The 22,731-nt window shown below is 51.8% G+C and overlaps 1 protein-coding gene across 1 annotated transcript in view; it reads left to right on the forward strand.

Annotated features, from left to right (window-relative positions):
- LOC119957718 (CLK4-associating serine/arginine rich protein) overlaps nt 1-20,716 on the forward strand; it is a 41,185-nt gene extending 20,469 nt beyond the window's left edge. Inside the window, exons 13-20 of the mRNA XM_038785798.1 lie at nt 1,688-1,906; nt 7,356-7,607; nt 9,501-9,704; nt 11,161-11,200; nt 14,436-14,496; nt 15,466-15,524; nt 17,428-17,474; nt 20,584-20,716. Coding sequence (XP_038641726.1) covers nt 1,688-1,906; nt 7,356-7,607; nt 9,501-9,704; nt 11,161-11,200; nt 14,436-14,496; nt 15,466-15,524; nt 17,428-17,474; nt 20,584-20,716 — 1,015 coding nt within the window. The remainder of the gene's footprint in view (nt 1-1,687; nt 1,907-7,355; nt 7,608-9,500; nt 9,705-11,160; nt 11,201-14,435; nt 14,497-15,465; nt 15,525-17,427; nt 17,475-20,583) is intronic.
- The last annotated feature ends 2,015 nt before the right edge of the window (nt 20,717-22,731 follow it).

Below are 22,731 nucleotides of genomic sequence, written 5' to 3' on the forward strand. Positions count from 1 at the left end.
GTTGGTTCCTGCTTGCTTCGTGGACCCTGGGCTTACTGGACGGCAACATTTTACTTTTCTTTCATTATTTTTTTTAATTATTAGTTTTTTTGAATTTAGAGTTCCCCATTCATTTTTTCCAATTAAGGGGCAATTTAGCGAGGCCAATCCACCCACCCTGCACATCTTTGGGTTGTGGGGGCGAAACCCACGCAGACACGGGGAGAATGTGCAAACTCCACACGGACAGTGACCCGGAACCGGGATCGAACCTGGGACCTCGGCGCTGGGAGGCAGCAGTGCTAACCACTGTGCCGCCGTGCTGCTCTTACTTTTCTTTATTTATTCTTTCATGGGATGTGGGCGTCGCTAGGCTGGGCCAGCATTCGTTGCCCACCCCTAATTTCCTTTTAGCCGAGCGCCTTGCTTGGCCAATTCAGGGGTCAGATATGAGTCAATCGCGCTGCCGTGGATCTGAAATCACAAGGAGCCCGAGCAAAACTGGATTCAATAGGAATCGGGAGAAAATCTGGTGGGTTTCATTCCCAACACAAAGGAAAATAGTCGGTGCAGGCGATTACCTCAGTCCCGGGACTGTTCCTCACGGTTAGCGTCATTGACCCAACCACCTTCAGTTGCTTCATCAATGATCTTCCTCCTATCATGAGGTCAGATGTGGGGATGCTTGCTGATAACTGCGCAATGTTCAGCATCATTTGCGACGACTCAGATAATGAAGCAGCCCAAAATGTCCAAATGCAACAAGACCTGGACAATATCCAGTCTTGGGCTGATGAGTGGCAAGTTACATTCGCGCTACATATGTGCCAGGCACTGACCATCTCCAACAAGAGAGAAACTAATCATCTAATACTCTCCACTTGCCTGGATGAATAAAATAAAGGTAAAGTTGCCATAGTGCCAGATGCCCATAGGCTGCTTTCCCCTCTGAGGGTGAGAGCTGACTGGTGGTGATTTAACCTGAGAGTCACCAGGCCTCAGGCGAGGGGCTAGGTTGAGAAGGCGGGGCCTTCATGAATAACCTCAGCTGGTACGGGGAATTGAACCCACGCTGTTGGCCTTGCTCTGCATCACAAACCAGCCATCTAGCCGACTGAGCTAAACCGGCCCGGGCTGGGCCAGCCTGGACGAGTGCAGCTCCAACAACATTCAAGAAGCTCGACACCATCCAGGACAAAGCAGCCCCGCTTGACTGGCACCCCATCCACAACCTTAAACATTCACTCACTCCACCACCGACGCACAGTGGCAGCCGTGTATACCATCTACAAGATGCACTGCAGGAACTCACCAAGGCTCCTTCGACAGCACCTTCCAAACCCACAACGGTTGGTCTAATCAATCCATTGAGCTGGATGTACTACTTAGTGATCATAGTTGCACAGCATAAAACTGCCCCTTAACTTTCCGGATACTCTAGCATTGGAAATATTACCCCTTGAAATCAGGAATGCTGAGGTTAGTATTGGGACAGTCTAGAGGGAGTGAGCTTTACTCTGCAAAGTAGCTCATGCTTAGTTTTTGATGACTCGGTATGGCAGCTTTATTCCTCACATTACCGTTGGCGTATCTGCTCATTGGGCAGTTGTTAGGGATGCTCGGCTGCCCTAACTCCACACAGTGTAAAGTAACGATGCGATAATATATAACAATACAGTGTAATCGCTTATCCGTATCTCTCTCTCAGGTCACAGTCCGAATCCAGCTCGGCGACGAGATCGCGGTCACGCTCGAACTCGCCGACCCACGAGGAGAAGATCACTTACATCACGAGCTTCGGGGGCAGCGAGGACGAGGGCGGCTCGACAGCCCAGCCAGGCGTGGCCCCAGCCAAGGCCCCGTTAAGCAGGCACCGGACCTCCAATTCGCTGCAAAGCTCTGGCACAGGTCATAACAGCACTTCCCGGTCGGTAACTTTCAAAATCATTCCTTTACCCTTACCAAAGGCGCTGCTTGTGATTCTAGGGTGAAAGGTTGGAACTCCCTAAAAGAGGGAAGCTTTCGTGTGTTCACCATCTTGTGTTTAGTTAAAGTCTGAGGGCAGCCAACGCACGAAACACGGGCACGTTGTCCTTGTTGGAAAGAGTAACCAGAGAAGCTAAGACAAATCAGAAAGCAGGGAGTTAGCACTAAGCCCGGCATTTAAAAATCCCCTGCATTATAGAGAGGGGACCAGGGGAGGTCCAGGAGTCCAATATTGTGAGTGAGTGTAACATATCGTGTCTGAAGGGCACCGGATGTGATCTCTGGAGCATTGGCCTGAAGTATCCGGGCATGTCAGCTACAGGCCCTGGGCCTGTTGTGGTCCCTGAACCCTGTCTGCGTTCCACAGAACCATCCGTCCTCATCCCTATTGATGCTACACCAGAAATTCCTATTGATGCTAGTAATACGAGTATTGATCAGGAGGTTTAGAATAACATGTCTCCTTTGCTGGATAAGTCCCACATTGCCGAGATGAGTTCATATCAGCTGCTCGATTTATATGTCGATTAAGGGCAACGTGGATTCACGTCTGACTTCACAAAGTGTGTCTCCGAGACTGCCTGATCGGTTAATGGCAGCGAGTCGGGGAGAGTTACCGAAGAAAGAGATCTAGGGGTACAGATAAATAGCTCCTTGAAGGAGTTGCAGGTGGACAGGGTGGTGAAGAAAGCATTCAGCATGCTCGGTTTTATTGGGCAGAACATCGGATACAGGAGTTGGGATGTCTTGCTGAAGCTGTGCAAGACATTGATAAGGCATCACTTGGAATACAGTACTGGTCACCCTATTATAGACATGATATTATTAAACTAGAAAAAGAGTGCAGAAGGCATTTACGAGGCTGCACCAGGACTTGATGGTCTGAGTTAGAAGGAGAGGCTGGATGGGCTGGGACTTTTTTCCCTGGAGCGTAGGGGTGATCTTATAGAGGTCTGTAAAATAATGAGGAGCATAGATAAGGTAGATAGTCAACATCTTTTCCCAAAGGTAGAGGAGTCGAGAACTAGAGGTTTAAGGTGAGAGAGGGGAGATACAAAAGGGTCCAGAGGGGCAGTTTATTCACACAGAGGGTGGTGAGTGTCTGGAATGGGCTGCCATAGAGAGACGGGTACAATTTTGTCTTTTAAAAAGCAGTTAGACAGTTACATGGGCAGGGTGGGTATAGAGGGATACGGGCCAAATGCGGGCAATTGGGACTAGCTTAGTGGCAAAAACTGAGCGGCATGGACAAGTTGGGCCTGTTTTCATGCTGTAAACCTCTCCGTCTCTATGTGACTCACCATGGGTCCAAGGTGGGTGGGCAAACTGGAGGTGGGTAGCGAGGGTGGACACGGGGCTGGACGAGTAGGCAGGCTTTGGGTGTAAGTGACGGAGCTGTTGGGTGACGTGAAAATCAGCCCCTGTGTGATTGAGGGTCTGAACTGCTGACAGAGACAGTGCCAAAGTTAATAACCTGCCTTTTACCTGGGCCTTTGCGTAAGTTCCAAAATGCTGTGTCGATCTGAATTCCCCGTGAGAGAGAGAGGGAAATGCGAGATTCAAATAAACCTGGCTTTACAAGTCTGATTTTCCAGTGGGCGTCCAGGAAGCGAGCTATGCTGAAACAAAGGAAGTTGAGCTGACTGTCTTACGGTCTCAGCTGAGTAAAACTGACCAGCACGCAGTGTGACGTAACAAATTGACCATCTGTTAATCTAGGTTCCAAGGATTTGAGTCATGTGGGAAAGTTAGGGGCAGTGTGTTTGTTTTCCTCTGGAAATGTGAAGGTGAAGTAGCTGTGTGGGGGTTTTTTTTAAGGTTACAAAGGGACAGAACCTATAACTGTGGCAGGTTATTCAGGACAGTGAAGGCTTCCAACTGCAGAAGTCACAAATTTAGAAAGGAATAAGGATCGAGATTGGGCTGATCACTTTTGCCCACAGTGTTATAGAACATAAAACAGTACAGCACGGTACAGGCCCTTCGGCCCACGATGTGGTGTCGACCATTTATCCTAATCTAAGATCAACCTCACCTACACCCCTTCAATTTACTGCTGTCCATGTGCCTGTCTAAGAGTCGCTTAAATGTCCCCAATGACTCTGACTCCACCACCTCTGCTGGCAGTGCATTCCACACACCCACCACTCTCTGTGTAAAGAACTGACCTCTGACATCTCCCCTATACCTTCCTCCAATCACCTTAAAATTATGTCCCCCCGTGACAGCCATTTCCACCCTGGGGAAAAGTCTCTGGCTATCCACTCTATCCATGCCTCTCATCCCCTCTATCCAGTCACCTCTCTGCCTTCTTCGCTCCAGTGAGAAAAGCCCTCGCTCCCTCAATCTTTCTTCATAAGACATGCCCTCCAGTCCAGGCAGCATCCTAGTTAATCTCCTCTGCGCCTTCTCCAAAGCATCCACATCTTTCCTATAATGAGGCGACCAGAACGGAACACAATATTCCAAGTGTGGTCTAACCAGGATTTTCTAAAGCTGCAGCAAAACCTTAAACTCAATCCCCCTGTTAATGAAAGCCAACACACCATACGCCTTCTTAACAACCCTATCAACCTGGATGGCAACTTTGAGCAATCTGTGTACGTGGACCCCAATATCCGTTTGTTCCTCCACACTTCCAAGAATCCTGCCTTTAACCCTAGTAGCATAATTCTTTGTGAAGGTACCTTGGAGTTACAATGACGTACTGATCTGTGAGGAAGCGTTGAGTCGCCTTGACTCTAAAGGTTGTGAACGGAAGGAATTTGGTCAGGTTAATTTGTTGTTTATTCTATCCAGAATAATTAGATTTATTTTTTTTCTCAATAACTGTCCCAAATCAAAATAAAATCTGTTTGCAGAATTCTGACTCGGCCTCCAGCGACTGTAATTCCACCACTTTTGAAATGCTGTGTAATATTTCAATCGGTGTTTTTTTATGCAATGTTGCAGTAAGTGATAGGCTGGGGTCCTTTTCCTTGGAGCAGAGAAGGCTGAGGGGTGGGTGTAAAGAATTCTGAGGGATATAGATCGGAAGGAGCTCGGAGGGGGTTCAATAACCAGGGGGCATAGATTTAAGACAAGGCGCATTAGATTTTGAGGGGGAACCTTTTTTCTCCCAGAGGGTGGTGGGAATCTGGAACTCGCTGTCCGAAAGGGGGCTAGAGTTGGGAATGGCCTACTCCTCCTCGTTCTTGTGTTACAGAATAGGCAGTGTGGCCTGTAGAATTTAGGGTGGTTGCATTGAGGTAAAGCTGGCTGCCTTCATTGATCCCACATTTACAGATAAAGTTGCTGAAAGGGAGAATGTCAATGAGGAACAGTGTCCAGTAACGGAGAGCACGGCAGTAGGTGGCAGAAGAAAGCTTTACAGGAGCTGCGCTGATCGCGTCACGCGGTGTAGGGGTCCTGGAGGAAGATGGGAGTGTCCGATAGCGCTGTGGAGACTGAGGAGGGATGAGGTGCCGGGTCGCGGATTTGCTGCTGCTGGATTGGACACGCTAAATTGCACCTTAATTGGAAATATTTTTATACGAAAAACATTTCATTTGGAGTTAAGCCAAAGAGAGATGGGTGAGAGACCAGGAGACGATGCATGTCTGAGTAAATGGGCTCAATATTGGGAAGGGAGGGCCTGAGGATTTTATTTTTAAGAATCAAGGGCACGGCTGGAGACAATATTCTGGCCAAATGTTAAGGCGAATTGTGGCCTGGTCTGTATGTATGATTGATGAGGAAAAGACATACCAGGAGTTGACCACAGTTTGCTCTGAGCAGTGACGAGGCACTTGTGCTGGATGATGGCAGGCATCGAGCAACACAAACATTTGTCCACGTTAAAGGTGCTATATAAATGCAAACTGAACCATGGCTTCTGTGTTGGGTTTAGGCCATGGTGAGCAGGGATTAGTTGCATGGTTGTGGGCGTTCTAATGATACGAGACTTGCCCTGGTCCAGCTCCTCCTCGCTGTGAAATACCTCATCGTTTTTCCAGCAGTTATTCAGAGCTGCATTGTTTACCATGCAGGCAAACGGTGGCCATTTTGCGCACAATCAGATTCTATTGCGATGTACAACCTGACAAATCCGTTTCTGGTGGTAATGGAGGGGACCTTTAACATCAGGCGGCACAGTGTCACAGCCTCACAGCGTCAGGGTCCCGGGTTCAATTCCGGCCTCGGGTGACTGTCTACGTGGAGTTTGCACCTTCTCCCCGTGTCTGCGTGGGTTTCCTCCGGCTGCTTCGGTTTCCTCCCACAGTCCAAAGGTGTACAGGTTAGGTGGATTGGTCATGATTAATTGGCCCTTAGCATCATAGACTATCATGTAATTTACAGTGCAGAAGGAGGCCATTCGGCTCATCGAGTCTGCACCGGCTCTTGGAAAGAGCGCTCTACCCAAGGTGAACACCTCCACCCTATCCCCTTAACCCAGTAACGCCACCCAACACTAAGGGCAGTTTTGGTCACAAAGGGCAATTTATCATGGTCAATCCACCTAACCTGCACATCTTTGGACTGTGGGAGGAAACCGGAGCACCCGGAGGAAACCCACGTACGCACGGGGAGAACGTGCAGACTCCGCACAGACAGTGACCCAAGCCGGGAATCGAACCTGGGACCTTGGAGCTGTGAAGCAATTATGCTATCCACAATGCTACCGTGCTGCCCTAAGGTTACCGGGGGGGGGGGGTGCCGACTCGATGGTCCAACAGGTCTCCTGTACTGCAGGGATTCCGTGATCCTCTTGAACAACCATGGCAGGCGGTAGAGGCCTCGCTTTAACCTTGCCTCCCACAATGGAACAGGTCTCGGAGTGAGGCAAATAAAGACCCAGTTCAGGAACGACCTGACACCCAACTGTGAAGGTCAAAGAGTGAAAATTGCGGAAATACTCAGCAGGTCAGGCAGCATCTGTGGCGCGAGACAAAAGTGTTGGTGTTTCCGATCGATGAGCTTTCATTAGAACTGGGGGAAAGTTAGCAATGTGACATCTGACGGCCATCCTATTGCAGATCTTCCCTTTTCTTTTGTTCAAAACTTTTAAAATTCTAACTTTTCCCAGTTTTGATGGAAAGTCCTCCACCCCAAAACATTAACTCGGTCCCTTTCCCCACAGATGTTGCCCGCTGAGAATTTCCTGTATTTTTTGTCTTTACTTCAGATTAGCAGCATCCGCAGTATTTTACTCCTGTTCCCAAAATTTGGAGGTAGGAACACCAGGTTACCCCCGCTGCCCTGGACTTTGCTTTTGTGATTCTGTGATCGTGTGGGTTTGAGAATAAGGAAGTTGCAGCGCGATTTGCTGTTGGTGCCTGCGGCTGAAATGTCATTCATTCTGTTAATTTTAATTCTTCGTTCTCTTCTGTTTTCTCCCTCCACTTCCTCAGGCATCGTTCCTCTTCCTCTTCCAGGTCCTCCAGGTCTCGGTCGAACTCCCGCAACCACCGTTCCCGCGGGCACCGACGCACGAGCCGTTACTCCCGCTCCCGTTCCCGCTCCCGCAATAGGCATTACTCCGGCTCCCACGGGCGATATAGCAGAGGGGGCTCCCGGGACGGGCGCCGCTGCTCCCGTTCGCAGTCTCGCTCGGCCGACAGGACGCGATACATCAGCTCCCGCAGTCGCGGCAGGCGGTCCAGGTGGGCTTCCCCCGATTGTCGCGGAGGCAAGGCAGCCATTGATTAGTCCGCCGGGGTATGGTGGACAGGCTAGGGCCTCGAGATAAGCAGAGGCTGAAGTCTGAACCGATAGAGGCCTTTACAATTCTAAAAATGTCCGCCAGGGAAGGCAGAGAGTAGAAGTTCCCACTTGTGAGGAATATCAAAACTCTGGGCTGCAAATATAAGATAATCACGAATTAATTCAACAGGGACTTCAGGAGAAGCTTCTTTACACAGTGGGGAAACATCTCTATTTTAAATTCCTCACCCTGTTTACAGATCCGTCCATTGCCTTGACGCTCCCTATCTCTGGATAATCTCCTCCAGCCCCGGGGTGGCACAGTGGTTAGCACCGCTGCCTCACGGCGCCGAGGACCCGGGTTCGATCGCGGCCCCGGGTCACTGTCCGTGTGGAGTTTGCACATTCTCCCCGTGTCTGCGTAGGTCTCGCCCCCACAACCCAAAGATGTGCAGGGTAGGTGGATTGGCCACGCTAAATTGCCCCTTAATTGGAAAAAATGAATCGGGTACTCTAAATTTATTTTAAAAAGAAACAGAAAAAAATTGTCCTGCAGCCCCACAACTCTCCAAGATATTTGTACTGCTGTAAACTCTGGCCTCTTGCGCACCCCTAGATTTTAATCGCTCCATCGTTGGTGGCCGTGCTTTCAGCTACCCCGGGCCCTACGCCCTCCCTCAAGCCTCTCCACCTCCCTACCTCACTTTCCTTCTTCAAGGCGTCCCTTAAAACCTACCTGTTTGACGAGGCTGACCCAGTATCGCCTCCTGTGGGCCGGTGTCATACTGCCACGGGGCCTTCTGTTCTGCCAGTGGCCCCTTATTTGTTGCAGGGGATGGTTCGCGTGAGGAACTTGCTACCACAATGAGTGGCTGAGGCAAAGGGCATAGACGCTTTCAATGGGGAAGCCGGGTAAACATGCAAGGGAGAAAGGAAGGGAAAGGTTGACACAGTGAGGTTCAAGGGGAGCACATACACTGGCTTGGCTGGTCTGACTGGATTGTTTCTGTGCTGTACATTACTTGCAGCAAGAACTTGTATTTATGTAGAACCGTTTACAGAGAACCGTCCCAAGATGTTTCGTGTGTGTGTGTGCAGTGTGGGGGGGGAGAGAGAAATGGATAACAAAGATAACAAAGGCGAGTGGAAAGAATGGAGGTCAAAGAGGTGGGTTTCGATGTGGGCCTTAGAAGAGGGAGGACCGGATGGAGCAGTTTATGGAGTGGATTACAGTTTGGACCCAGACATCTGTCAGTGATGGAGTAAAACGACGGGGTGATGATTGAAGCCAGAGTTAAAGAAATAGTGAATTAGAATGCGGGGAGTCAGAGGGATGGGGAGGGGCAAGGATACGGGCCTTCAATTTGAGGCTTTGGTGGGCTGGTGGTGTTTCCGAGCAGCTTCCGACTGCCACGTTCAGGCGAAGAGGTGGCCAGGCACGCACCTGATGCTCACCGTGGTCAAGTATACACGTGGCGTCCACTCAGAATCAAATAGGGAACAGAAAATACTGGACACCCTCGGTTGGTCTAACCGCGTCGGTGGACAGAGAAGGGAGGGAATGTTTCGGGTCTGGATGGCTTTGTCAAAGCAAAGGAATGGGGGCGCTAGATAAACAAATGACGGAGCAGTGATTGGTCGGAGATGAAGAGGGGTGGGAAGAGACTCGTGTGCTGCGTTAATGCTGATGTTGCCCACTTGGCCAGTTTCTGAGCTTAGGTGGGGGTACCAGTAATGCTGGGTCAGTACCCAACAATAGTCAGGAGTTATAGAGGAGAGAGAGGAAGGGGTCGCGTATGTCCTTTTTGCTCATGTTCCGCGTTGTCAAAGCGTCTTTCCTTTCCCTTTTGAAGGTCGAGGAGTCATTCGCGCTCAGATGACCGTTACCGGCGGAGCAGCAGGACCAGCTACAGCTCGAGCCGGCGACGCAACAGCAGCAGTCGGAGCAGCAGCGACAGTCTGAGCGACTCCCCGAGCCAGAGCAAATCCCTGTCTCCCGTCAAAGAGAGCCTGGGGAAAGTGGCTGCTTCCCCCGCCATGGGCGACAAACTGAAAAAGTAAGCACGGCTTTGAGCCACTCGTGTCTCCTTTTTGTTGGCGAGCGAATGTCGATTATTTTCTTTATTCTTTCATCTCCGGGGGGGACTGGTGCAGACTCAATGGGCCGAATGGCCTCCTTCTCTGTAAATTCTATGATCTGAAGTGGGTGGCGCTGGGCATTTGTTGCCCATCCCTAATTGCCCTTGAACTCAGTATTTCGCTTGGCCATTTCAGAGAGGGGCAGTTAAGGGTCAACCGCATTGCTGTGGGTCTGGGTCACATGTAGGCCAGACCGGGTAAGGACGGCAGATTTCCCTCCCTAAAGGGGACATTAGTGAACCAGATGGGTTATTTACGACAATCGATGATAGTTTGGTCACCGTTACTGAGACTCGCTTTCAATTCCAGATTTTAAAAATAAATTTAGAGTACCCAATTCATTTTTTCCAATTAAGAGGCAATTTAGCCTGGCCAATCCACCTACCCTGCGCACCTTTGGGTTGTGGGGGCGAAACCCACACAAACACAGGGAGAATGTGCAAACTCCACACAGACAGTGACCCAGAGCTGGGATCGAACCTGGGACCTCAGCGACGTGAGGCCGCAGTGCTAACCACTGCGCCGCCCCTCAATTCCAGATTATTTTCGCTGAATTTAAATTCGACCAGCTGCCAACATGGGGTTTGAACCCGTGTCCCACAGAGGGTCAGCCCGGGGCCTCTGGATTACTAGCCCAGTGACATCACCTGTACCCTCCCCAATACAGCCGACTTCCGAATCGGTTGGCCGGTTCTTTGGGGGGGGGGGGGGGGGGGGGGGAGAGGCATGCAGACGCGGGGAGAATGTAAACTCCACACAGGCCAGGATCGAACCCGGGTCTTCGGTGCCGTGAGGCGGCAGTGCTAACCACTGCGCCACCGTTCCGCCCTAAAGCGATAGGTCTTAAGGGATGACTTAGAACGAGGAAGGTGAAGTGAAGAGATTTAGGGAGGGAGTTCCTGAACTTGCGGCCTAGGTGGGTATTGACAGGGTTACCATACGCTACAGCGACTGGATAGAAACCAGAAGCACGGTGATGAAGTGGTTAGCGCCCGGGGTCACTGTCCGCGTGGAGTTTGCACATTCTCCCCTTGTCTGTGTGGGTCTCCTCCACAGCGCAAAGATGTGCAGGGTAGGTGGATTGGCCACGCTAAATTGCCCCGTAATTGGAAAAAAAAAAGAATTGGGAACTCTAAATTTATTAAAAAGAAGAAACCAAAAACACGGACAGTGATTGATTTGATGAGTCCTTTATCGGGCATCTGTCGAAGGCCCAATGCAGACGGGCAACTGGACCCTGGATCTACTGCTCGGAATTGTTCCATTTCACGCCAGGCGATGAGCTGCCGAGACATGCTGGTTTAATTGTGTTGCTTCGCTCCTGGGTGCACTTTGAACTGTACTTCCTCTCTCTCTCTCTGTTTCTCATTCCAGGTCTGACACTCCTGTGGGTAAAGAATCCGGAGCTGCCAAAGTCAGTAAGAATTTTACCTCACCTCCGTTATAACACAGCCCCTCTGAAAACCTCACAGAAACACTTACGCAGCCTCAAGTAGTCTTTCAGCAACCTTTTAAGTCGCTTTTCTTTCTAATCTGAAATTGTCCTTGAGGCCGTGTGACCGGTGACCACGCAGTTTGGCTCGCACACTGAAACTGTTCCCATTTCAATGACTTCCCAAAATGTTCCCGTTCCCCAAATTGTGCTAAAAATTCAACGGCACAGACTTGCCGAAGTGACGGGCCTTGTTGATTCTAACGTTTCCTGTGATTCTGTGAATGCCATAAAGTTACTGCTCTTGTGTTTTATATGAGTATTTAGAATTTGTTGCAGGTTATTTTTCCGTTCTCCACTTTACCGGCTGTCGTCTGCTGTCTTTGTTTGTGGGACGAGCGCTTCCACCTGCCGCTTGTTCCACATTTTGGTGAACCGTTATATTAACGCATTACATTTCCCATTCATTTATTTGCTATGTCAACTGTCGCAATGTAGCTGCTAGCCAGTAGGGGAGCGATGGCGAGTGAGTTTCTGATTGAAGTGTTTCTCAACCCTGTCGGCCATCTTTTATTTTCCCTCCAATCGAGGGGCAATTTAGCGTGGCCAGTCCACCTACCCTGTACATCTTTGGGTTGTGGGGGTGAGACCCGCGCGGACACGGGGAAAATGGGCAAACTCCACACGGACCCCGGGCCGGGATCGAACCCGGGTCCTCGACGCCGAGAGGCAGCAGTGCTAACCCGTGCGCCCATCGCGCTGCCCACTCTGTCAGCCATCTTATACACAAAAGATGCTTGTCTTCGTCAGCCACACATGTGCAACAGCAGAGGCAGTTTGCCAGTTTTAACTGAATGGGCCACGGTGCCATAACACAACTTTCATTCGATCTATCCCAATAACTCTTACTCCTAAATTGCGCATTTTCCTGAGCCGTACAGGCCTGGAAGCCCCGCAGTTTCAGCGGCCACTGCGTTGAGGGGGACTTAGTGTTCAAAAAGGTTGGGTGGAGTTACGGGGAGGGTGGAGGTGTGGGCTTGGGTAGGGTGTTCTTTCCAAGATCTGGTGCAGACTCGATGGGCCGAATAGCCTCCTTCAGCACACTAAATTCTGTGGACAAGTGACTTAAACTCAGGGCATCTCTGCTCACTGTGGAGTGGCTCCTTCCGGCTTGTGTGCAAGCACGTGACTGGTGAGCGAGAGTTCGGCCTCCACAGCCGAATAGTCCATACTGCCTGCTGCGCCCACGATTAAGCGCTTGGAGCGGGGAGAATGTATTGCACCCCACAAGGGGGTTAGCACCATCCGGGGAGGGGAAGGGGGGGGTATGGTAAGAATCCAAGAGGTGATTGGAGTCGAACGGTACAGATTCTCGAAGGAGGTTTAAGAAGTGTTTTTCAAGCTTTCCTGTGCAAAGTGAAACCCCATGCAAATACGTAGACTCCCGGGGAACCCCTGCGGATTTCACCGCCTCGTGACCCCCTCCCGGTACATTGCAACACTGTCCAAGGGTCTGGTTGTAGTGTCTGTGACTGTATTAATCCAGCCAGAGATGGGCTGCTGTTCATAAGAAAGAACCTACGCTTCTGTAGCCAAGTGCTTGACAGCACTTGTGCAGGGTGAATGTGCCAGGACAGTCTGTGCACATGTCACAAAGAAAATAACCAGTCTTTCGATGAGCGTCAAATGTTACTGGGGCACGAGGGAGGGCATCTGCTCCAGGAAAAGCACTGGACAATCTTTCGTGAACTTGCAAATGGTTCGCGTCTCCGCCCATTACTGGACTGAAGCGCCAACCTCGACTCGATGGCCCCAATACCTTGGAATCTCGTGGGTTTGAGTCCTGTCCCTCTGCTAACACCTCTGAGACGGACAGTGTGCCGTCGTCACACGGGTGTGTGTGTGTGTGTGTGTGTGTGTGTGTGTGTGTGTGTGTGTGTGTGTGTGTGTGTGTGTGTGTGTGTGAGAGTGAGAGAGTGTGTGTGAGAGTGTGTGGGTGGGGTGGGGGGGAGCTTGCAGTGTGAAGACTGGCTGCTACTTTGCAACACTTCAAACAGGACTTTATTGGCTGTAAAGCATTTTGGAATTCCCCAGGGCTGGGAAAGGTGCTATAGAAATGCGAGACTCCCTTATGTGCTGGGGTGGGGCTTAAACTCGACCTTCTCATTTAGGTGGCGGGGCTATCGACAGCGTCCAGCTTGTGGTTATAATTATTAGACTATAGCACCAACCCACTTTAAGCCCTCACTTCCTACCCTCGTAACCCAATAACCCCTCCTAACCTTTTTGGACACTAAGGGCAATTTATCATGTCCAATCCACCTAACCCGCATGTCTTTGGACTGTCGGAGGAAACCAGAGCACCCGGAGGAAACCCACGCAGACACGGGGAGAACGTGCAGACTCCTCCCCCCACCCCCCAGACAGTGACCCAGGCCGGGAATCGATCCCGGGACCCTGGAGCTATGAAGCCACAGTGCTAACCACTGTGCTGCCGTGCTGCCCTTAATAGTTCCGCTTGATCCAATGCCCATATTCGAACGGCAAGTGTGTTCTGGCAATTTGTAAGCACAGTTACTCCCCAAAGGTTAGAATGCAAAACTGGTCGAGTTATCTGTCTTACAAAAATGTCAACAGGGTTCTCGCACTTGTGCTGTGTTCGTGTCCTTCAGTTGCAGGGACTCCTATCATGTGTTAACTTCCTGAATGGCTAAAGTATAAAACTGAAGATTTGACCTGTTGCTACGAGCAGCAGAGTTTGCGTCAGTATTGTGTGTTTCCTTTGTGCTGTGATTCTGGGGATGGATCAACGCTGCCTCCAGCAGAACTTCGTGACCCGGTTGTCTGATCCTTGCTCAGCGTATCGGAGAGAACCCGACATCGGATTGCTTCTGTTTCTTTTTTTATTGAAGCGTTGCTGCATGTTTTGTGTAATAAACCCTTGCCTTATGTTTGCATTCATCTAGGTTGCAGGGAACCCGTAAATGTAAATTGAAATGGTGGAGCTTTTAATGTAAATCTCCTCTGGCTGCGTCGCGTTCTTCCTTCCTTCCCCACAGGCCGGTCGGTTGACTGTCGACGAGGCAGTCGGGAGTTTCCAGGACGAGGAATGAGTCCCATTCTGTGCTGTTCCCCTCGAGGTGACGCCGAAGGATTTTATCCTGTCTTGCGCGAAGATACATTGGCCCCGCACAAATATCACCTTTTTCTTTTCCAGCCAAAGCTGACGCCGCAGGAGAAGTTGAAACTCCGCATGCAGAAGGCGCTGAATAAACAATGTAAGAATCTACAGCATCCACAGGGATCGAGAGCAGTTGTAGACAAGGGAGTGGGGGGCGGGGTACTGGGTGGGTGCGGGGGGGGGGGTGCGGGATACTGGGTGGGTGCGGCGGGGGGGGCGGGATACTGGGTGGGTGCGGGGGGGGGGTGCGGGATACTGGGTGGGTGTGTGCAGGGGAGGCGGGAACACTGGGTGCAGGGCGGCAGGAATACTGGGTGGGCGGGGGGTGGGAATACTGGGTGGGTGGGTGCAGGTGGTGCGGGAATACTGGGTGGGTGTGTGCAGGGGAGGCGGGAACACTGGGTGCAGGGCGGCGGGAACACTGGGTGGGCGGGGGGTGGGAATACTGGGTGGGTGGGTGCAGGGGGGGGGCGGGAATACTGGGTGGGTGGGTGCAGGGGCGGCGGGAACACTGTGCAGGGCGGCAGGAATACTGGGTGGGCGGGGGGTGGGAATAGTGGGTGGGTGGGGGGAGGGAATACGGGTGGGCGGGGGGTGGGAATAGTGGGTGGGTGGGGGGAGGGAATACGGGTGGGCGGGGGGTGGGAATAGTGGGTGGGTGGGGGGAGGGAATACGGGGGGGGCGGGGGGTGGGGAATAGTGGGTGGGTGGGTGCAGGGCGGCAGGAATACTGGGTGGGTGCGGGTGGGAATAGTGGGTGGGCGGGGGAGGGAATACGGGGGAGCGGGAATACTGGGGGGGAGGGAATACAGGGGGCGGGAATACTGGGTGGGTGGGGAGAGGGAATACTGGGTGGGTGGGGGGAGGAATACGGGGGGCGGGAATACGGGGTGGGTGGGGAGAGGGAATACTGGGTGGGTGGGGGGAGGGAATACGGGGGGGGGTGGGGAGAGGGAATACTGGGTGGGTGGGGAGAGGGAATACTGGGTGGGTGGGGGGAGGGAATACTGGGGGCTGCTTTAGATACATGTGAAGAAAAGTAAAGCTTTTTCCTGTTGCCCCACAGTTAAAGCTGACAAGAAAGCGGCACAGGAGAAACAACTACAACAAGAACAGGAGCGACAGGTAGGGACCATGTGTCGCATCGATGCAGAAGCGGGAAACGTATCAATGCTGGAACAGAAGGAGGCCACTCGGCCCTTCAGCCTATTCCATCCCCCCCGTTAGATGTAGCTCAATTCCAATGAATCTGCCTTTGTTCCATGAAACCCTTAGCTAACCAAAAAAACGAAACCTATCAACCTCTCTCTTGTAAACTGTAGTTGATCACTGGCCTCCCTCTTTTCAGGGAAGCGTTTGTGGGAAGAGCTCGCCCATTTCGCTCCTGCACGCCTCCCGGGGATCTGCCGGGTGGGATCCCTCGCTCGGTTTGAACGCCCTCCTTACTCAGCAGCGGGAAAACAAGCCAAGCTGATGCAATCTGTCCTTGTAATTCGACCCTTTCCAGCCCTTGCATCCGGGTGGATCTGTAACGCGGCCCCTTCCGAAAGCCCCTGCCTCTTCGTAAAAGGCAGAGCCCGGAATCGAGGATGGGTGAGACCAAGTCTGTGTAAAATTGAAAGATAACGTCCTCCTTTATGTTCCGTCTCCCTGGGGGTGAAGGGCACCATTCTATTACTCACTTTGATTACTTGATTGACTGGCATTTAAAGGGTTGTGTCTAATTTTACCCCATGTGGGTAGTTCATTTCCACTTATCCTAACTGGAGAGAGACAGCAAAATGCTGTAGGACTGAGGGCTCTAGGTATCCGACACGAATCACAAAAAGCCAGCAAATGGAGCGTTGGATTTAGCCCTGTGTCGCACCCGCGTTCTAGTGGACCGTGTCATATCGGGGCCTCTGTGCCTTGCTTAAAGCGGTTATGCCAAATGCCAGGGCTCGGACCCTACGACTCGGGGCATGGGCTTTGAAGCCGTAGATGAGAGCACTTTTCAGCATGTTAGCTGTGAGTGGTGAACAGCCTGGGGAGGCGGCTTTGGGAGTTAGCGTATTGGCAAAGGCGCTGGGGGAAATTCTAGGTCATAGAATTTACAGTGCAGACGGAGGCCATTGGGCCCATTGAGATGACAAGGGCCCCTGAAAGAGCACCCTACCTGAACCCACACCTCCCCAATATCCCAGCAAACCCCACCTAACGTTTGGACACCAAGGGCAGTTTAGCGCGGCCAATCCACCTAACCTGCGCATCTTTGGACAGGGGAGGCAGTGACACAGGAGCATTGTCACTGGTCTAATATTCCAGAGGCCCGGGATAATGCTCTGGAGACAACGGTTCAAATCCCACCAGGCCAGATGGCTGAACTTGAATTCAATAAAAATGTTAACGATGGCCATGAAGCCATTGTCGATTGTGGTTAAAAACCCAACTGGTTTACTAATGTCCCCTTTAGAGAAGCAACTCTGCCGGCCTAACCCGGTCTGGCCTACATGTGACTCCAGACCCCACAGCGATGCGGTTGAACCTTAAATGACCCCGTCCAAGGGCGTGAGGCAATTAGGGACGGGTAATAAATACCGGCTCAGTCAGCGACGCTCGCATCTCATGTCAGAGTTTAAGGAAAGAAAATCGAGATTGAATAGGTAGCGGGAAAAGATCGTGGTCGTCTGGAGTGTGGTGGATGAGTTGGGAGACCGGGAGAGAGACATGATTGTGTGTGGCAACAGAGATGAGGGGGTTGGAAAATCGGAGGAGGCAGACGGGTGAGAAGGAGAAAGGAGGTCAAGGGGAACAGGAAAACAAATATCCGAGGAAGAGGGGAGAAGTCTTGTAACATTCAGAAAGTGTCGAGTGATCTGTTCATGGCAGACGGAGACTCGCTGACTGTTGAGCGCCGAAGGAGAGCCCTGTTGGACTGGCCGTTAACGCTGTTTCTCCACGGAGCCTGTCAGGCCAGGCTGAGTTTTTCCAGCGCCGTCTGGTCTGATTTCACGTCCACTGAACCACGTTTTTGTGTTCTTTCTTTCAGGAACGCGAGGATGAGCTGCGAGCCATGGCTCGGAAAATCCGACTGAAGTAATAACTTTTCTACTCACTCCATCTTGTCTCTGTGTGCGACCAGTGAATTACTGTAACGCTGCTGCGACCTCTTTGAGATCCACTGGGCGCTACCTGGCCCTGTAACCCCGCTCTCTGAGCCCGACCCTTTAAATACTGTCCTGCCAAACTCAACAAATGCACCCCCCTCCCTCCAACCTGGTTAACCCCAGACCTTCCTGACTCGATCTAAATTGAGCTGCCTATTTTTCATTTGCCCTGTTAAGACGGAGATGAGGAGAAATTTCTTTACTGACGGTTGTTTAATGTTTGGCGTTTTCTCCCCCAGCATTGGAGGCTGGGCCCATAAGACATAGGAGCAGAGTTTGGCCACTCGGCCCATCGAGTTTGGTCCGCCATTCAATCATGGCTGATATTTTTCTCATCCCCATTCTCCTGCCTTCTCCCCCATAGATCCATAATTCCTGATCCCCTAGGGCTCTATTCAAGGCTGATTTAGAGTTCTGAACGATAAGAGAGTCTAGGGTTGCAGTTTGAAGGGGGGGGCGTTGTGCAGACAGGAAAGTGGAGTTAAGGCTACATCAGGTGGGCCGTGACCTTGTTGAATGGCGAAGCAGGCCCAAGGGGCCGAATGGCTGCCTCCTGTCCCGTTTCCTGGGTTCTGGAGAGTTCCGCACGGACTAGAAGGTTAACAGTATCCTCAGCTGAAACTGATTTGCTGAAGGGTTCGGCCGTGCTGTACGTTTTCCAACTCGCCAGCAGAGGGCAGGCCTGTCAGCTGCCGAGGAGTAGGCCTCTGCTGCTGCTTCTGTTGAAAGGCCTTCCCACGAGGTGGCTCCTGAGCTTAACGTACCTCTCTAAGTGGAAGATTAACTCCTCGGGGCGGTCCGATCGTGTTCTAAGTAGCTTCTTCTGCTGCCTTTGCAATATGCCTGCAGCCCCTCGCGCCATCACGAACCTAAGATAAAGGTAATTTCCGCCATTGTGTGCCTCTGCCCGGCTGCAGCAGCCCACACGGACGCTGTGCTGTTCCTGCCCAGGTCAAAGCGAGCTAAGGTGGTGGGGGATTCGATAGAGGAGAACTGACGGGCATTTCTGTGGCCGCTAGCATGACTCCCATGGTGTGTTGCCTCCCTGGTGCCAGGGTCATGTGTGTCACGGAGCGACTACAGGGCATTCTGAAAGAGGAGGGTGATCGGTCAGAGGTCACAGTGCACCGTGGTGCAAACGACGCAGGCAGACCGAGAGACGCGAGGTCCTGCAATATGAATTTAGGGACTTGGGCAGAAGGTTAAAAAAGCCGGGCCTCGACTGTTGTGAAATCGGGATTAATTCCTGTGGCACGGGAAATAGGAGCAGGTCAGATAGACGTGTAGCTCGAGGAACGGTGCGGGCGGGAGGGCTTTACATATTGGGATCACTTCTGGGGCGGATGGGGCCTGTAAAGGTGGGATGGGTTGCACCTGAATCGGAGGGGGACAAATATCCTGGCGGGGAGGTTTGTTCATGCTACTGGGCAGGGTTTAAACTAATTTGGATGGGGGATGGGACCTAAAGTGACAGTACAGTGGGCAAAAAGGTGGAGTCAAATATAGAGGATAAAGCAGGCAGGTCCAGTGGACAGGGGTACGATACGGCACATGGGAAGACTGGCTGGTTAAACTGCATGGATTTCAATGCAAGGAGCCTGACGGGTCAGACTGATGTGTCGATCAGCACATGGAGTTATTGCAATCACAGAAACTTGATGGAAAGAAGGGCAGGACTGGCAGCTGAACATCCCAGAGTATAGAGGTTTCAGGCACGATACAGGGGAAGGTAAAAGAGGAGGAGGAATTGCATTATTGATTAGGGAGAACATCACGGCAGTACTTTGGCTGATATATTAGTAGGTTCCTCGAATTAAGCCATATGGGTAGAACTTAGTAACAAAAAGGGGCAATCACATTGCTGGGCGTGTCAGGCAGACAGTCAGGGAGAGATAGAAAGGCAGATATTATAATAATCTTTATTAGTGTCACAAGTTACATTAACACTGCAATGAAGTTACTGTGAAAAGCCCCTAGTCGCCACACTCCGGCGCCTGTTCAGGTACACAGAGGGAGAATTCAGAATGTCTAATTCACTTTTTTTTTTAGAGCACCGAATTATATATATTTTTTCCAATTAAGGTGCAATTTAGCACGGCCAATCCACCTACCCTGCATATCTTTGGGATGTGGGGGTGAAACCCACGCAGACACGGGGAGAATGTGCAAACTCCACACGGACAGTGACCCAGAGCCGGATTCGAACCCGGATCCTCAGCGCCGCAGTCCCAGTGCTAACCACTGCACCACAATCCGCCCTCGTCTAATTCACCTCAACAAGCACGTCTTTTGGGACTTGTGGGGGAAACCGAAGCACCCGGAGGAATCCCAAACAGACACGGGGAGAACGTGCAGACCCCGCACAGACAGTGACCCAAGCCGGGAATCAAACCTGGTACCCTGGCACAGTGAAGCCACAGTGCTAACCACTGTGCTACCGTGCTGCCCATAGACGACAGGGTGGACAGCAAGGAACTTTTCCCCTAAGTGGAGGGGTCAATAGTCGGGGGGCATAGATTTACGGTGGGAGGCAGGAAATTGAAGAAATTTGAGGAAATACCTTTTCCCCCAGAGGGGGGTGGGAGTCTGGAACTCGCTGCCTGAAAGGGTGGTGGAGGCGGGAACCCTCACAACATTTAAGAAGCATTTTCGACGAGCACTCGGAACGCCCCAGCGCACAAGGCTACGGACTAAGCGCTGGGAAATGGGATTAGAATGGATAGGTGCTCGATGGCCAGCACAGACAGGCTGGGCTGAAGGGCCTCTTTCCGTGCTGTAGGACTCTAGATGCCGAGCTTACCCGTGAATGATGGCCCACCAGTGCGGCACCATGGAGGTTTCCGTGCTTGTGAACATGGCGCGCGCGCGGTGCGGCGGGGGAAGGGGGGGGGGGGGATATCTTCCTGACAGGCAAGAACACTCGCGCTTCCTTGTCTGCTTGGCCTGAACTCCCAGCCACGCGATTGTCCGGATGTTTGGAGGGACGGTTGATGCAAAGTGTTGCCTTTCCCCTGTTTTTGATTTGTTTCTCTGCACAGGGAGCGAGAGCGCAGGGATAAAGAACGGGACGAGTGGGAGAAAGAATACCCGAGGAGAAGCCGCTCTTGCTCGCCAAGACACGGTACGTATTCGCTGGGAGCGCGCTCCACCCGACTGACAACGGGATTTTGACCTTGGGGGGGGGGGGGGAGGACGCCCTGTTTACTTTGTAAATTCAATCTAATTTAGAGAAGTTATTATTAACTCAAATGATCTTTTGTTGGGGTATAAATCATTCTGTCGGGGCTGGTTAAAGGCAACAACCGTACTGCAAATTGACAATCGGCACCATTTTGATCTAAAATGAAGGTGACTAGTTTACAACTTTATAGCTTCCTCAGAAACGAGAGGAGATGCTTTACAGGTCAGACTGGTGCGAGCGGGAATAGCTGAGGGATAGAAATATGTTTCCGACCTGGCATCAGTTTCTGGGGCCCCGCCTTCTCTTCCGGGTGAAGTAAAATATCAAATTGGCCGCTGGTGTGTCTAATGTTACCACAGGGAACCGCGCCTTACAAGTATTTCATTGGCATTAGAGCAATTTTGTCACCGCCCGAGCCTGTGTGAAAGGCGCCACGTAAATGTAGGTCTGATTTTCGTGGTGCGTTGCGCCACCAGGTGGGTGCTGTAGCTTCATTGCGTCCAATCCCTGCGGTGGGCCCACTTGTACCCGGTTGGGATGAATTGCATCGCTCTTGCAAAGGGGCTGCGCTCGCACGGCGGGACATAGGGCCCCCTTTGCGCTCTGTATCGTTCTGTGAATCCAGCCTCGGCAAATGCAAACAGCTCACACAAATGGGAAGGGGTCAGAGACTCCCGAAACATCGCTGGTTCTGTTCGGACAGTTTTGGGGAGTTGCAAATGGGTTGTGACCACACGTGGCCTCCTTAGGACAGTCCCCTTTGCGGCAGTATAGTGTACTGACCTTTTGTCGGCCACGCTGGTTGCTCAAGGGCAGCGGCTTTAAGATGTCCAAGTGAGAATAGGTTTTAAGAAAGCTCATAGAAACTCTATAGTGCGGAAGGAGGCCATTCGGCCCATTGCATCTGCACCGACCCCTTTGAACGATCGTACTACCTAGGCCCAATCCCCCGCCCTATTCCTGCAACCCCACCCGAAAACGTAATTTATCACGGCCAATCCACCTAACCTGCACGTCTTTGGACTGTGGGAGGAAACCGGAGCACCCGGAGGAAACCCATGCAGACACGGGGAGAACGTGCAGACTCCGCACAGTCAGTGACCCGAGGTCAGGATTGAACACGGGACCCTGGCGCTGTGAGGCAGCAGCGCTAACCGCCATGCTGCCTCGCTCGAGCCTCCTGTTCCGCCGCGAACTTTATTCATTGAATTCCCAGAGTGACATGTCCCAAACGCAGCACAGTGTTAGCGTCACGAGCTTTGGGAACCTGTTGAGATTCCCAATTTTAATCGCCGTGCCTTCAGCTGCCTGGGTCCTGGGCTGTAGCATTCCCTCCCCCAAATCTCACTACCCCTCTCTCGTCGCCTTTGGGAGGCAATCCTATTGGCTCCCCTGTCTGAATGTGTCCTTTTGTGGCTCTATCACATTTTGCCTGAACGCTCCAGCGAGACAGGTTGAGAAAGGCGCTACTTAAATGCAAGCTGTTGAGGCTACTGCGCATCTCGGCCGGCGTCACCGGCTTGGTTTGGGGGTGGGGGCTCTCCCCTGGTCTGTGCGCCTCTGCTCAATTCTCAGGTTTCTGTTCGTCACCAAAGGGAAACGGACTTTGCTGGAACAGTCGAGTCCTGTGGGAGGGGAGGCATTTGAGAAACCTGCTCGTTGTGTTTTTTGTTTAATAAATCCTGCTGTGGTGCCGATTCTGAATGCTTGGCACGGTTGAGAGAGAAAGAAAGCTGTGGCATTATGTAACGCTCGTCACGTCTCCGAGACGCCCCAAAGCTATTAAAGCTGAAAGGACCAAGTTTTGCTTTTCACAACCTTTTATCTGCCCGACCTTTTAATTTAATTATACTCTTAATTTCCTCTCCCGACCACACCGACTCTCAACCAGTGTACCGTTCCCCAAGGTGCCAGCCGCCCTTAAGGGGGCCCAATCTACCCACTGATAATAGGATATTGGACTGTGGGGGTCATCGCCGCTCGGCTGTGACCTAATTACCTGGGT

This window comes from Scyliorhinus canicula, chromosome 27, assembly GCF_902713615.1.
Source record: "Scyliorhinus canicula chromosome 27, sScyCan1.1, whole genome shotgun sequence".
Taxonomy (NCBI): Eukaryota; Metazoa; Chordata; class Chondrichthyes; order Carcharhiniformes; family Scyliorhinidae; genus Scyliorhinus; species Scyliorhinus canicula.